This window comes from Rhineura floridana, chromosome 6, assembly GCF_030035675.1.
Source record: "Rhineura floridana isolate rRhiFlo1 chromosome 6, rRhiFlo1.hap2, whole genome shotgun sequence".
Taxonomy (NCBI): Eukaryota; Metazoa; Chordata; class Lepidosauria; order Squamata; family Rhineuridae; genus Rhineura; species Rhineura floridana.
In genome coordinates this window covers 94372670-94387218 of record NC_084485.1, presented here as the reverse complement: position 1 = coordinate 94387218, position 14549 = coordinate 94372670, and the positions used below count along the sequence as shown (strand labels likewise).

Below are 14549 nucleotides of genomic sequence, written 5' to 3'. Positions count from 1 at the left end.
GAAAGAGAGGCATTGCCAAACAGAACTCTGAGCTGCATGCCCAAACTTGTTGGCACTGCCAGCTGCCCACAAATCAGCCAAAGGCCACTGAGGGCAGCTAGCTCTGGGCCCCCAAAACTTTGAGCTTGGCCTGTTTCTGTGCCTATCATTATAATTGTGTATTAGAGGTGGTTTGAGCAAGTACATCGTTTCACACCCCGAAAGGCCTGCTATGGCTGCTGAACTTCTCTTGCCTACACAACTGTTGAAATAGCTAGAGCCCTGTCCTCGTTTGCGTTTCATCACCCTAGAGCAGGGATGGGGGATCCTGTGACTCTTCAGATGTTCTTGAACTCTCATCAGTCCTAGCCAGCATGACCAATAGTCAGAGGAGATGGAAGTTAGAATCCAGCCATATCTGGAGGGCCACAGGTTCCCCACCTTCATTCTAAGAGAGAGAATAAGAGAGAGATAAAAATAGGCAATAAATAATTTAACCAAGACCTCATTTCCTTGCATGTTTACCCCTCATCTGGGATTCACAGGTACAGATTTCAGACTTGTCTCTAGACAACATAGATTCACACTCCACAGCTTTGCGCTGTCAGGGGATGCTTCTCCTTGAGGACCTAAGGTACGTCAGATCTATACCCCAACATCCTCTCTGATCCACATATTATAGGAAGGTACAGAAGAGTTAATGAGATGAGAAATGTCATCAGAGACTGCCATGTCTGTGGAATTATTAGAAGCAAAGCACATAGAAAAGCCAAACCTGTCTCGGCTCAATGACTACAGAAGGGATTGTCTTGCTTTATTGCGCTAGTGATGAATAATGTGACATATTTCTGAGTATGCTCTAAAGTTCTACGATCTAGACCTGGCAGTTCTGAACTCAAGTCAGAGCTATAGGCTCAAAAAAGACTTACCCAAGTCCCTTGCCTCATAGTGAGCTGCCATACCATATTCTGAACAGTGACTGCCCCTTTGTAATCTGCTCACACATTCTTACAGCAGTACAGCAACTCATAAATCAGGCATAGTTTCCTTTACTCTGAACTTTTAGGTGACCCATGCCACTTCCACAGAGAAAAAATATAATGTACACTGAATGTTCTCTGTCTGTTCTTCCCCACCTCAGCCAAGTGGAGCCTTCTCTGTGGGCTAAAGAGAAGCTGCTCAGAGTATGCATTGCCAGCATCTTTGCCTTGCCCTCAGTTAACATCTTGCAACGTCAGAATGGGAAAAAAGTCAACATACAGGTATTTTATCACCATGTATTGCAGGGGTGGGGGAACCTGTGGTCCTCCAGATGTTGCTAGACTATACTCCCCATTATCCTTGGTCTTTCGCCATGCTAGCTGGAGCTGATGAGAGTTGGAGTTGAGTCTGGAGGGCCCTAGGTTCCTCCTCATTCATTTATTGATTGTCAGGGCTGTGTCTGAATAATAACGTATTTTGGTGTTGGTGTTTTTTAAAAACATCTAGTTTGTTTTTTTAAAGAACATAAGAAGAGCCTGCTGGATTAGTCCAATGACCCATCTAGTCCAGCATTCTGTTCTCACCGTGGCCAACCAGATACCTATGGGAAGCCCAAAAGCAGGACCTGAGCCCAACAGCACTTTCCCCACTTGTGTTCCCCAGCAGTTGATATACACTGCCTCAAGGACACACGACCATCATAATTAGTAGCCATTGGTAGCCTTATCCTCCACTAATTTAAAGCCACCTTAGTTGCTGGCTACTTCCTGTGAGAGCGAATTCCATAGTTTAACTATACGCTGCATGAAGAAATACTTTCTTTTGTCTGTCCTGAATCTTCCAACATTCGTCACTATTTCTCAGACTTCTGTGATGGCATTGTTGGTCCACTCAACTTTGTCATGTTATGAGAAGGATTCTTTGCCACAGTTGTGTGAGATGCTGGCTTTCTAACAGTTGGATGTGACATCAGGTGATTAACAGATGAACAGCCCTATCAGGATTGGGAAGATAAAGATCTGGCCTTTCCTACTCTTGTAACCTGAGAAAGGGTTTGATGGGGACCTGTGTCTAGTCTACGAGTATGATAAAATGCATCAAGCATGCTGTTCACTGTTAGGCAACCCTTAAGCATTTTAATAGGGCTTTGGAGGGAGAGCTGCATGCATTTTTGAATCTTAGGGGTTGTATTCAACTGTCCTACTCAGAGAAGACCCATTGAAATTAATGAACCTAAATGAATCATGCCCATTAGCTTTAATGGGTCTACTCTGAGTAGGCATGGCATCAAAAACTGCCCTAGGTTTATTAGTTACGTCAGTTCATAGATACTGACATGTAATGTTATAGTAATATATCATATTATACAACTTTTATTTCATTCTCAGGCATTGTACAACCAAACTGTAGAAGCTATGGAAGCAATGCTGAAATGTCTATTATCGGAGAGACCAAATACTACCGAACTGTGTGCACTTTTAGGTGTAAGCAACTGTTATCTATTTGTGCCCCAAGGAATCAGTTGGTGCAAGTGATGAGAATATATATGTGCATTGGTATTCTTCTCTCCAAAGAAAAAATCTATGCCTAGTTTCATGAAGCAGATGTCTTTTTGCCTTTCAGTCTGTGAGGTTTTAACAGAGTTGAATATTATATATAGGAGGAAACTAATCTGGCTTCAGAGAAGAGAGGGGAGGTAATTGCTGCAGTTATATATGAACAGAGGAGTATGTCTGATGATTTAAAAGCCCATAATTTATAAAGAAAAGTCTTTCTCATCTTAAAACCACACCTAGAAATAAATATTTTTTTTCATTCATACAGTCATAGTATGTACAGATGTATAGCTCAGTGGTAGAGCACATGCTTTGCATGCAAAATGTTCCAGATTAAGTCTCTGGCATGTTCAGGTAGTGCTGTGTCTATACAGTAGGGCCCCACTCATACAGCAAGTTCCGTTCCAGGCCCCTGCTGAAAAGTGGGACCCTACTGAGCTGGAAGATCCTCCATGGCGCAGAGTGGTAAACGGCAGTAATGCAGCCGAAGCTCTGCTCATGGCCGGAGTTCGATTCCAACGAAAGGAGGAAGTCGAATCTCCGGTAAAAGGGGTCGAGATCCACTCAGCCTTCCATCCATCCGTGGCCGGTAAAATGAGTACCCGGCATATGCTGGGGGGTAAAGAAAGGCTGGGGACGGAACTGGCAATCCCACCCCATATATACGGTCTGCCTAGTAAACATCACAAGACGTCACCCTAAGAGTCGGAAATGACTCGCACTACAAGTGCGGGGACACCTTTACCTTTTACTGAGCTGGAGCGCAGGAGCTCCCCATGCTCCAGCTGACAGCGATCAGCTGGACTGCGCAAGCTCCCCGCCCTACAGCTGATCGCGTGATCAGCTGTAGTGTGGGGAGCTCCAGCCGCCTTGCTCCAGCTGACAACTATCAGCTGGAGTGCAGAAGCTCCCCGTGCTACAGCTGATCATGCGCTACAGCTGACAGGGATCAGCTGGAACGCAGAAGCTCCCCGCTCCAGCTGATCATGCGCTACAGCTGATCAGATGTAGCACGTGATCAACTGTACTGCAGGGAGCTCCAGCCGCTGCGTTCCAGCTGACAGCGATCAGCTGGAGGGCTCAAGCTCCCCGTGCTACAGCTGATTGCGTGCACCAGCTGATCAGCTGTAGTGCGCAATCAGCTGATCAGCTGTAGTGCGCAATCAGCTGATCAGCTGTAGCGTGCAATCAGCTATAGCGCGGGGATCCCTGTCAGCTGGAGCGTAGTGGCTGGAGCTCCCCGTGCTACAGCTGATAGACCCGCTGGCGCCACCATATTACTGGAACGCCAAAAAGCAGGGCGCCAACAAGTAGGGCCCTACTGTACCCTGGAAAACCATTGCCAATCAGTATAGACCAGGAGTGGTGAGACATTTTCAGCCCCTTTCCTTCTGGGCAACCTTGGAGGAGCCACTTGCCAGTGGTGGGTGGGGCCAGAGACAAAAATGGGCAGAGCAATGGATTTAAATGTTACCTTTATACATCAGGCTAGTTTCCACACATAGAGGCACCCCTCTCTATCCTACATTCAGACAAGCAAGAGGCATTATTAGGGTTCAAGGCCCCAGTCCAGCCAGGCAAAAACACTTGGGGTGTGAAGCGGGTTGCCAGTGAGAGGTGTGGCTTGGAAAAATTCTAGGGGCGAGATAGAGAGTCCTGAGGGTCCCACTTAGCCCTAGGCCTGAAGTTCCCCTGAACTGATAAATGGATGGCCTGACTTGGAATCAGGCAGCTTCCAGTGCGCCTGTGTATGGCAAGCTAGTCAGAAAGACAGGAGCACGGCTTCCAATAGGAGTTCTGATAGTATGTACTTCCTCTTACACAGTTGCTAACAGTTTGTCCCAATAATCCCCCCAGCACTTGGCACCCTGGATGACTTCAGGACAAGCCCACGAACGAGCAAGAGCGGTGAAAGCCTATGTGTCCCTGTTAAAATTCGCAGCCACCTGCCCCATGTTTCACGTGAGTGCTGCCTTTTGACTTGGGGTGGCTTGGCCACAGGTGTTGTGAGGATAAGACATACTCCCATAAGCAAGACTTCAAGACACAGAAGTCTCTGTGTGACCTGCAAATGTTCGGACTGAAAATGGAGGTTGGTATGTGTGAATCAGACGCAGATGGCAAGGTGGCGGGGGGCAATCACCTGACCACTAGTTGCCCGTGTCGCCGCTGCTGCATACTGGCATTGTTTTGAATGAGACTCAACAGGAAAAGATGACTGAATTACAAACCCCATTTCATTTATTTATTTGTTTGTTTGATGTATTTATTATTTATTACATTATATCCCACCCATCCTCCCAAAGGAAGGCGTTTCATTTGAACATGGGGACCTTTTCTATTCAAGCAGCACAAAGATTCCTTGTCTTCCCGTCAGTGTCAACAGAAGCACTCTCAATATCTCCATTCAGATGTCGCATGATGACTGTTCTAGGCTGGGGCTACTGATTGGTCAGCTGTGCCTGCGTCTCAATGATCCCAAAAAGGAGATTGGCCAACATGCGATGGAAGGCATGTATTTCCTGTACTCCCTTATGCTGCACAGAAAGGGTAAGTCAGGAGCACTGAAAACTCCAGTATCTGAACTGTACATCTATATAGCAGGAAACTGTACTTTATTTATTCAGCAACATGCTATTCTGTAGCCATTGGCTTGCTGCCTCTGAAACTATTTTCTTCTCTCCTATATTTTACTGAATTGGGGTATTGCATTATACTAGGAGTCCCCAGGGGCACAACTGAAAATCAAATAAACTGTTGTTGGCACCACAGAATACCCATTTCACAGAAGAAAAAATATTGATGCTCAGAATGTCCTCCTCCCACATCAGACAAGATCCACCCACCCACCCACCAAAAGACAAAAACTCACACCCAAAACAACACCCACCACCACCAAACAACCAAAAAAGGAGGAGGGCTGTCTGAGGGCATTGTGTTGCCCATGGACACGTTGTTGGGCACACAGCATTGTATTATGTAGCTATATATTGGCTATTGTAAACTCTCTTGAGGTCATTAACAATGAAAGGCCAAATCTATAAATAAATAATCACAAGGGACCACCCACTGGAGACTATTCTGCAGAATAGTCAGTGCAATTATTCCACAATTAGTTTTGGAGGGTTTTTGTAGTGTGAATTGTGCAAAGTGTTGCTGTACTTCACATATTCACAGAAACAGAAGGAAAAGAAAATGGTTTACTATAGGAAACGTCACTAAAACTGCAAAGTAAATCAAACATTTAAAGTGACTATTTGAACTATATCAACTGTCTTAATATTGTTGCTTCCTCCCTGCTAAAACAAGATCAGCACAGCATATGTCTTGTTTCAGCTATTTGGACTGATTGCAGGCGTTGTCACCTCTCACCATATGCTCAGAGGCACATGTTACCAAATTTTTCCAAGCTACACAGGAAGTAGATTGGATTGTGAAAGACCAACCCAAATTGTGTTTGCATTTTTACAGATTTGTAGGGCAGTACAATATCTCAGAGAGGAAGTCAGGTCTCCTGCTCCCCTAGTGCATTCACTAAAGCTGCCCAACTTCCCTGTTTTTTTAAAGGTTGATAGAAATATCTGTTGGCTATAGGTACATTCTCAAACTGCAAGGGTTTTTTTGCATATTAGTGAATATCTCTGCTTTTTAGTTTGAGAGGTAAGAAATGCTATCTTGTGCAAGTTTGCTGAGAATGGATTGATCATTTCCATACTTATTGAGTTAGTGGGATTTACTCCCCTGAAATCATGCAGGACTGGAGTGGGCAGAGGAGGAGAAAGTAGGAAGAGGGGAGGGGAGGAAGAAGGGAAGGAGAGGAAGGGAGCAGAAGGAGAGAGGGGAAAGGAGAGAAGGGGGGAGGGGAAAGGCAGGTTTGACCATTTGCATGCTTATTGAGTTCAATGGGATTTACTACCATGCAGTCATGCTTAGGATAGGTAAAACTGACCATGGGGGAGGGAGAGAAGGGGGTGGGGAGAGGGGAGGGGAAGGAGAGAGGGGAGGGGAAGGAAGGGAATGTGATTGGAAGGGGGAGGGACAGGAGGGGACAGGAGGGAGTAGGATGGGAGGGCAGGTTTGATCATTTGCATGCTTTTTGAGTGTAATGGGATTTACTCCTATACAATCATGCTTAGGATAGGTGAAACTGACCTGGGAGAGGGGCAGGGAAGAGGGGAGGAGGAGGAGAGGGATGCTAAAAAAGAATTTGAGGAGCACATTGCTAAGAACATAAAAACCAACAACAAAAAATTCTATAAATACATTCAAAGCAGGAGACCATCTAGGGAGGCGATTGGACCCTTGGATGATAAGGGAGTCAAAGGTGTACTAAAGAACGATAAGGAGATCGCAGAGAAGCTAAATGAATTCTTTGCATCTGTCTTCACAGTGGAAGATATAGGGCAGATCCCTGAACCTAAACTAACATTTGCAGGAAGGGATTCTGAGGAACTGAGACAAATAGTGGTAACGAGAGAGGAAGTTCTAGGCTTATGGACAATATAAAAACTGACAAATCACCGGGCCCGGATGGCATCCACCCAAGAGTTCTCAAAGAACTCAAATGTGAAATTGCTGATCTGCTAACTAAAATATGTAACTTGTCCCTCGGGTCCTCCTCCGTGCCTGAGGACTGGAAAGTGGCAAATGTAACGCCAATCTTCAAAAAGGGATCCAGAGGGGATCCCGGAAATTACAGGCCAGTTAGCTTAACTTCTGTCCCTGGAAAACTGGTAGAAAGTATTATTAAAGCTAGATTAACTAAGCACATAGAAGAACAAGCCTTGCTGAAGCAGAGCCAGCATGGCTTCTGCAAGGGAAAGTCCTGTCTCAGTAACCTATTAGAATTCTTTGAGAGTGTCAACAAGCATATAGATAGAGGTGATCCAGTGGACATAGTGTACTTAGACTTTCAAAAAGCGTTTGACAAGGTACCTCACCAAAGGCTTCTGAGGAAGCTTAGCAGTCATGGAATAAGAGGAGAGGTCCTCTTGTGGATAAGGAATTGGTTAAGAAGCAGAAAGCAGAGAGTAGGAATAAACGGACAGTTCTCCCAATGGAGGGCTGTAGAAAGTGGAGTCCCTCAAGGATCGGTATTGGGACCTGTACTTTTCAACTTGTTCATAAATGACCTAGAATTAGGAGTGAGCAGTGAAGTGGCCAAGTTTGCTGACGACACTAAATTGTTCAGGGTTGTTAAAACAAAAAGGGATTGCGAAGAGCTCCAAAAAGACCTCTCCAAACTGAGTGAATGGGCGGAAAAATGGCAAATGCAATTCAATATAAACAAGTGTAAAATTATGCATATTGGAGCAAAAAATCTTAATTTCACATATACGCTCATGGGGTCTGAACTGGCGGTGACCGACCAGGAGAGAGACCTCGGGTTGTAGTGGACAGCACGATGAAAATGTCGACCCAGTGTGCGGCAGCTGTGAAAAAGGCAAATTCCATGCTAGTGATAATTAGGAAAGGTATTGAAAATAAAACAGCCGATATCATCATGCCGTTGTATAAATCTATGGTGCGGCCGCATTTGGAATACTGTGTACAGTTCTGGTCGCCTCATCTCAAAAAGGATATTATAGAGTTGGAAAAGGTTCAGAAGAGGGCAACCAGAATGATCAAGGGGATGGAGCGACTCCCTTACGAGGAAAGGTTGCAGCATTTGGGGCTTTTTAGTTTAGAGAAAAGGCGGGTCAGAGGAGACATGATAGAAGTGTATAAAATTATGCATGGCATTGAGAAAGTGGATAGAGAAAAGTTCTTCTCCCTCTCTCATAATACTAGAACTCGTGGACATTCAAAGAAGCTGAATGTTGGAAGATTCAGGACAGACAAAAGGAAGTACTTCTTTACTCAGCGCATAGTTAAACTATGGAATTTGCTCCCACAAGATGCAGTAATGGCCACCAGCTTGGATGGCTTTAAAAGAAGATTAGACAAATTCATGGAGGACAGGGCTATCAATGGCTACTAGCCATGATGGCTGTGCTGTGCCACCCTAGTCAGAGGCAGCATGCTTCTGAAAACCAGTTGCCGGAAGCCTCAGGAGGGGAGAGTGTTCTTGCACTCGGGTCCTGCTTGCGGGCTTCCCCCAGGCACCTGGTTGGCCACTGTGAGAACAGGATGCTGGACTAGATGGGCCACTGGCCTGATCCAGCAGGCTCTTCTTATGTTCTTATGTTCTTATGTTGAGAGGGGGAGGAATGGTAGGGATAGGGAGGAAGGAGGGGAGAGAGGGGGAGGGGGAGGAGATTGGTTAGGTGGGCACTGGGCAGAGAAAAAGTCCTTTCCTTTTCAAAAGGAAAACATTCTGAACAGTATCATTAGTTTTCAGGGTTTCCCTCACCTTTTTATTCTACAGCAGGCACATGTAGTCTCCGACCCACGTTTAAACCAAAGCTGTCACTGGCCACATCCACACCAGACCTTTATTTCATTTTAGACTGTCATGGCTTCCCCCAAAGAATCCTCGGAAGTGTAATTTGTGACAGGTGCTGAGAGTTGCTAGGAGACGCCCTCTTCCCCTCACAGAACTACAGTCCCCAGAAGAGGTGCTGTTATATCACTCTGCCCACTAGGAGTCTCCTAACAACTCTCAGCACCCTTCACAGACTATACTTCCCAGGATTCTTTGGGGGAAGCCATGACTGTTTAAAGTGGAATAAATGTCTGATGTGGGTATGGCCCCCTGATTAGCCAAGCCAAACAGCTGTGAGTCTGGCTTTTAGAACCCTGACAGTTGGTTCTTACTGTGCATGCCCACACTTATCATTGACTCCAATCTTAAGTTTCTTAAATTAATTAAAAATCCGTCAGGCATTTTTTTTACTTTTAAACTGCAGATATTGAATGTTAGAATACGGGGCAAGGTCAGTAATAGGATTACAGGTACTCTGTGAACATGGCTGTTTTTCAATTAATTTCAACGAATTGTGAGACCACTGACAGAAAAAAATCCAGCCAGTGTCTGGATTTGTTTTTATCGGGTTTTACACTTTGAACTCCCAATTCTCTCTGAGTGTTTTGTGTATCACCATGAAAACTTAGAGTGTTGTTAGGCAAGTGTTTCTGAGTTCAGGACTATAAGTTTTGTAAGGTTTTATTTTGAAATGAGCGTATGGGAAGCAGCAGAATGGCATGGGGGGTATTTTCAATTTAACATTGCGAAATGTGAAATATCCATGTTGGCTATAGCATACAGCCACTCTTGTGGCTGTATAATACACATATATATCCAACACAAAACCAAATTAAAGTATTTCAGATGACTTTGTATTACTTCATTTGGAAGATATGTTCTGGAATGTAGAAAAGTCCACAACTAGCCATTGGATGTTTTGCATCATTGTTAAGGAATTCCAAAATTGGTGAGTGGAACAAAAGTGCTTTTAGAACCATCACTGTCACTTGAGGCCCAGGTGACCTCAGTGCCTAGGCGGGCCTATGTCCAGTTGAAGCTGATGTGCCAGTTATGGCTATTTCTGCATAAAGGTAGCCTGGCCATCTCTGATAGTCTGTTAGATTATTGTAACATGTTCCACATAGGACTGCCCTTGAAGATGGTCTGGAAATTACCACTAGTACAAAATGCAGCAGCCAGAATGCTGGAAGGGGCAGCAGGCCACAAGCATATTATTCCTATTTTAAAACAGCAACACTGTTTGGCAGTTGTTTTTTGAGTCCAATTCAAGATGCTTACTCTGACATTTCAAAGCCCTAACTGGCCTGAGACCTTGTTTGACCTTGTTGTTAACTGTCCTATGGCTTGTACAAAGAGCAGTATGTAAATCATCAAAATAAATAACTTGCACAGCCTGAATTTGCTACTTGTGGTTGAATTCCACTTGCAGAATAGTGAGTCTGGAAGTGCCCTGTGTCTATTCTCTTTCCTGTTCCTAAGCATGCTTCTGTTGTTCCCTCATCTACTGAACTCAAGGCCCACCCTTAGCTGTAGATGACTCCTACAGGCTCTCGCTAGTATTTTTGGCCATTCTGTAGCATTTACCTGTAATTTCCCTAAGAAAAGATGTTGCTAGCATGGTTTGGTCCCGGGGCCATTATGGATCTGACCATTATGCGTCATTAACCAGCCATTTCGGCTCCTTGACCATCTTTTGTCCAAACTCCAGACACCTACATAACAGTCAGATAGCAAACTTGCAAGATACAAAATAAAAAGAAGAAGAAGCACGTATTAAATGGGAAACTTTAAAATCTCTCTTTTTCTGACTAGGCACTGAAATGAACACTGACTCCCTGGAAGCAGAGCCGCTCCACGTTTATGAAGAGGTTTTGGGTGCCTATGACCCTACTACATCTCAGCAAAATATTGCCCGTATTATTAAAGTAAGTCTTCAATCCTAGATGTGATACAGTAGAGGATCTGCAAATCATTGTACATCATTGCAGAGACCATCCTATTTTTTTAACTTAGTCCTCCTGATAGGGTGTAAAGAGGGGAACAAATCATAACTATAATTATTTAATCTTTGCAGTGATATTTGGGACAAAGATTTCAATCTCCAGAACATAGTTCATCAGGGCTGCAATCCTATGCACACTTATTTAAGAGGAGAAAGGCCCATTGAAGTCAGTGGCACTTCTAAGAGTACATGCATCAGATCTTGCCTATTCTCATTTTTCTTACATAAAACTTGGGGAAGGGCTGTAGCTCAGTGATAGAGCACATGCTTTGCATGCAGAAAGTCTCTGGTTTAGTCTCTGACATCTCCAGGTAGGGCTGGGATTGCCCCCTGCGTGAGAGAGCTGCTGCCAGTCAGTGAAGACAGTACTGAGCTAAATGGACCAATGGTCTGACTTGGAAAAAGACAGCTTCCTATTTTCTTATGTAAAACCAAATGTTGAGAACATTGAGTTGTAATTCTGTACACTTTTACTTAGGAGCTAATCCTATGGAATTTAACTTCTGAGTAAACGTGCACAGCAACTGGCTCCTCCACAGAACCTTTATTCCTTCCTGCAAAGGTCTCTCAATAAGGAAGACATTTGAGCTTGACTTACTGGTCTACTCTCAGCTGTGTTCCTAGCTTAGAATACCACAAAATGCTGCTCTACGTCTCCCCTCTCAGGAATTTGCGCCATACCTCACCTCAAGACAGATGACAGAGCTTTTCTTAACCGCTATAGGCTGCCTTAAGGAAGCCAATAGGAGCACCACTGCAGCATCACACACCATCACATCTGTCATCCTGGAGCAGTACAAGCACAAGTTACGTAGGCAGGTAGGAGATGTCTGGAACAGGGAGGGAAAGCCAAGGAGTGACTGTGGCAGCTTCTTTAGAGGTGCCACTAAGATGTTATTGCCTGAGGTAAATGGGTCTGTTGCGAAGGCTGTGTCAGTGCTCGCAGGATGTCTTCCCATGTCAGTACCTCATTATTGATTAGCTGATTCACACACATCCAATATTGGGCAGAACCAAATTGACCCGAGCAGGGAATTTTTGAACCTTCTCACCCCTGGGGACAGTGCTGGCCTAAGACATTTTGCTGCCTGAGGCAGAGTAACAAGTGGCATCCCCAGCCCAAGGCCAGTCCCATTATTTTGGCACCTGAGACAGAAAATCTCACAGGCACCTCTCCTCCTCCTTGGCAGTAAAAAATATGATTATTTATTAATCTGATACTCTTCCCTGAAAACGCAACCTTACTCTGCCTCATGGTGGGCATTCCTGCCTGGCAATGTAAGTCTCCATTTCGGTAAAGTTTCCACAATAGCAGTGAAGGAGGCCACATCACTGTTTGTCACCTTTCACCTCATGGAAGATGACTGCCTGAAGCATGGAGCATTTTGTATCCTTGCATGTTGTTGTTATCATCATCATCATCATCATATTTATTTCCTACATTTCTTCCAAGTTGCTCAAGCAGTTGTACATGGTTCTTCTCCTCCTCCTCTCCATTTTATTGTCACAGCAACCCCGTGAGGTAGGTTTAGGCTGAAAGACAGTGACTCGCCCAAGGTCACCCAGTGAGCTTCATGGCTGAATGTGAATTTAAACCCTGGTCTCCCAGGTCCAAGTCCAACACTCTAACCACTACACTACACTGATTAGAACCCTGGTTCCCTTCTGCTCCCTCCTCCAATGTATATCCCCTGCTCTTTGGGGGATCTTGTAAAATTCTGGTTTGTATCTTGCTGATGTGGTACCCACCCCATGCCCTACTTGGCTCCAGCAGGGCATTTAATTGAATCATGGTTGTTTTCTTTAAGGTGCCAGAAATTGTGAATAAGATTTACCAGCAGCTTGGTTCCATCTACCAGTTCCAGGACAGGCACATAATGATGGGGATTATGACTGAGCTGGCTCATACCTACATGGCAGAAGTATGCAGTGCCCTTCTCCGGTGCCCTTTCCCAGTCGACAGGTACATAGCTCCATGATGCTTAGCCCAGCTGGTCCAGTCTTCACCCTCTAAGCATCGTGGAGGGCAGGGAGACATGATAAAGGTTTGTCTTAGCAAAGATAAATAAAAGCAGCCAGGAAGATCCTTATGGCTGCCACCCTTTCCCACAAGAATAGACTGGAATGCCACCTGCTAGCAGACTGAGTGTGAAGCTTAACAGCCTCAGGCCATCACCCTACGTAACCAAATTCATAAGAAGAGCCTGCTGGATCAGGCCAGTGGCCCATCTAGTCCAGCTCTCATATCCTGTTCTCATAGTGGCCAACCAGGTGCCTGGGGGAAGCCCGCAAGCAGGACCCGAGTGCAAGAGCACTCTCCCCTCCTGCGGCTTCTGGCAACTGGTTTTCGGAAGCACACTGCCTCTGACTATGGTGGCAGAGCACAGCCATCATGGCTAGTATCCACTTACAGCCATCCTCCATGAATTTTCTAATCGTGTAAAGCCGTCCAGGTTGGTGGCCATTACTGCCTCTTGTGACAGTGAATTCCATAGTTTAACTATGCGCTGCATGAAGACGTACATTCTTTTGTCTATCCTGAGTCTTCCAGCATTCAGCTTCATTGGATGTCCATGAGTTCTAGTGTTATGTGAGAGGAAGAAAAACTTTTCTCTGTCCACATTCTCCATGCCATCCATAATTTTATACACTTCTATCATGTTGTCTCTAACTCGCCTTTTCTCTAAACTAAAAAGCCCCAAATGCTGCAAATTTTCCTCATAGAGGAGTCGATCCATCCCCATGATCATTGTGGTTGCCCTTTTCTGGACCTTTTCCAACTCTAGAATATTCTTTTTGATGTGAGGCGACCAGAACTGTACACAATATTTGGAATGTGGCCACATACAGAAAGATCAAACAGCTCATGACCGGGAGGGTTGGAGCAAAAGGCGTGGTATGGCTATGAGTTAGAGGAGGCATAAGGAAATGTAGGTAGACTCTGGGTTGACAGGAATAGAATGTGGAACTGCTCATGCTAAAGAGAGAGGTCAAATTTTAAAAAAGGATAAGGAGGAAAGGGGTGTATATTGCTGCAGGCCCTGGTCAGAAGAAAGGAGATTGTACTGCTAAGAAACCAGACAATAGCTGGGTAAGGAGAGATAAGTATGGCCTTTGTATCTACTACCATAATGTTTCTTATGTCTGGAAAAACCTCCCTCTTCATCCTCCTGTTCCCTCCTTGAAATCACTAGTGCTTCTCTTCTTTCAAATACCTCTCCAAAACCCACTGTTTCCATAGAGCAGTCTCTACATGGAGAACTTGTGGCCCCTCCAGGTGTTCTATGACTCCAACTCCCATCAGCCCCAGCCAGCATGTCCAATGGCCATGGGCGGTGAGAGTTGTAGCCCAACAACATCAGGTAGACTAAAGGTTCCTCCAGATGCCTGCTTAAGACCATCATCACCAAATATTTCCTGTGCACCTTCCTAACCTAGCAGCCAGCCCCACTGCTCCTTTATCAAGCCTTATCTTCTCTCACACTTTTCGCCATGCCTGCCTCTCAGCTCAGTTGTAAGCTTATGGACTGTGATGAAGCCTACACCTAGCACTCTTTGGGTTGGAGCATAAATGTGTAAGCAAAATAAATAAAATAAAAGCAGT

At 45.0% G+C, this 14549-nt stretch overlaps 1 protein-coding gene across 9 annotated transcripts in view; it reads left to right on the top strand.

The window, feature by feature from the left end:
- Positions 1-14549, top strand: part of MROH7 (maestro heat like repeat family member 7) — a 41517-nt gene that overhangs the window by 10577 nt on the left and 16391 nt on the right. For 6 of the 9 annotated variants that reach the window (XM_061633114.1, XM_061633116.1, XM_061633111.1 and 3 more), the window contains 8 exons: positions 525-613; positions 1121-1241; positions 2349-2444; positions 4374-4478; positions 4928-5066; positions 10756-10868; positions 11612-11764; positions 12754-12908. In XM_061633114.1, coding sequence (XP_061489098.1) covers positions 525-613; positions 1121-1241; positions 2349-2444; positions 4374-4478; positions 4928-5066; positions 10756-10868; positions 11612-11764; positions 12754-12908 — 971 coding nt within the window. The remainder of the gene's footprint in view (positions 1-524; positions 614-1120; positions 1242-2348; positions 2445-4373; positions 4479-4927; positions 5067-10755; positions 10869-11611; positions 11765-12753; positions 12909-14549) is intronic. The other 3 variants (XM_061633118.1, XM_061633119.1, XM_061633115.1) reach the window with 2 other exon arrangements.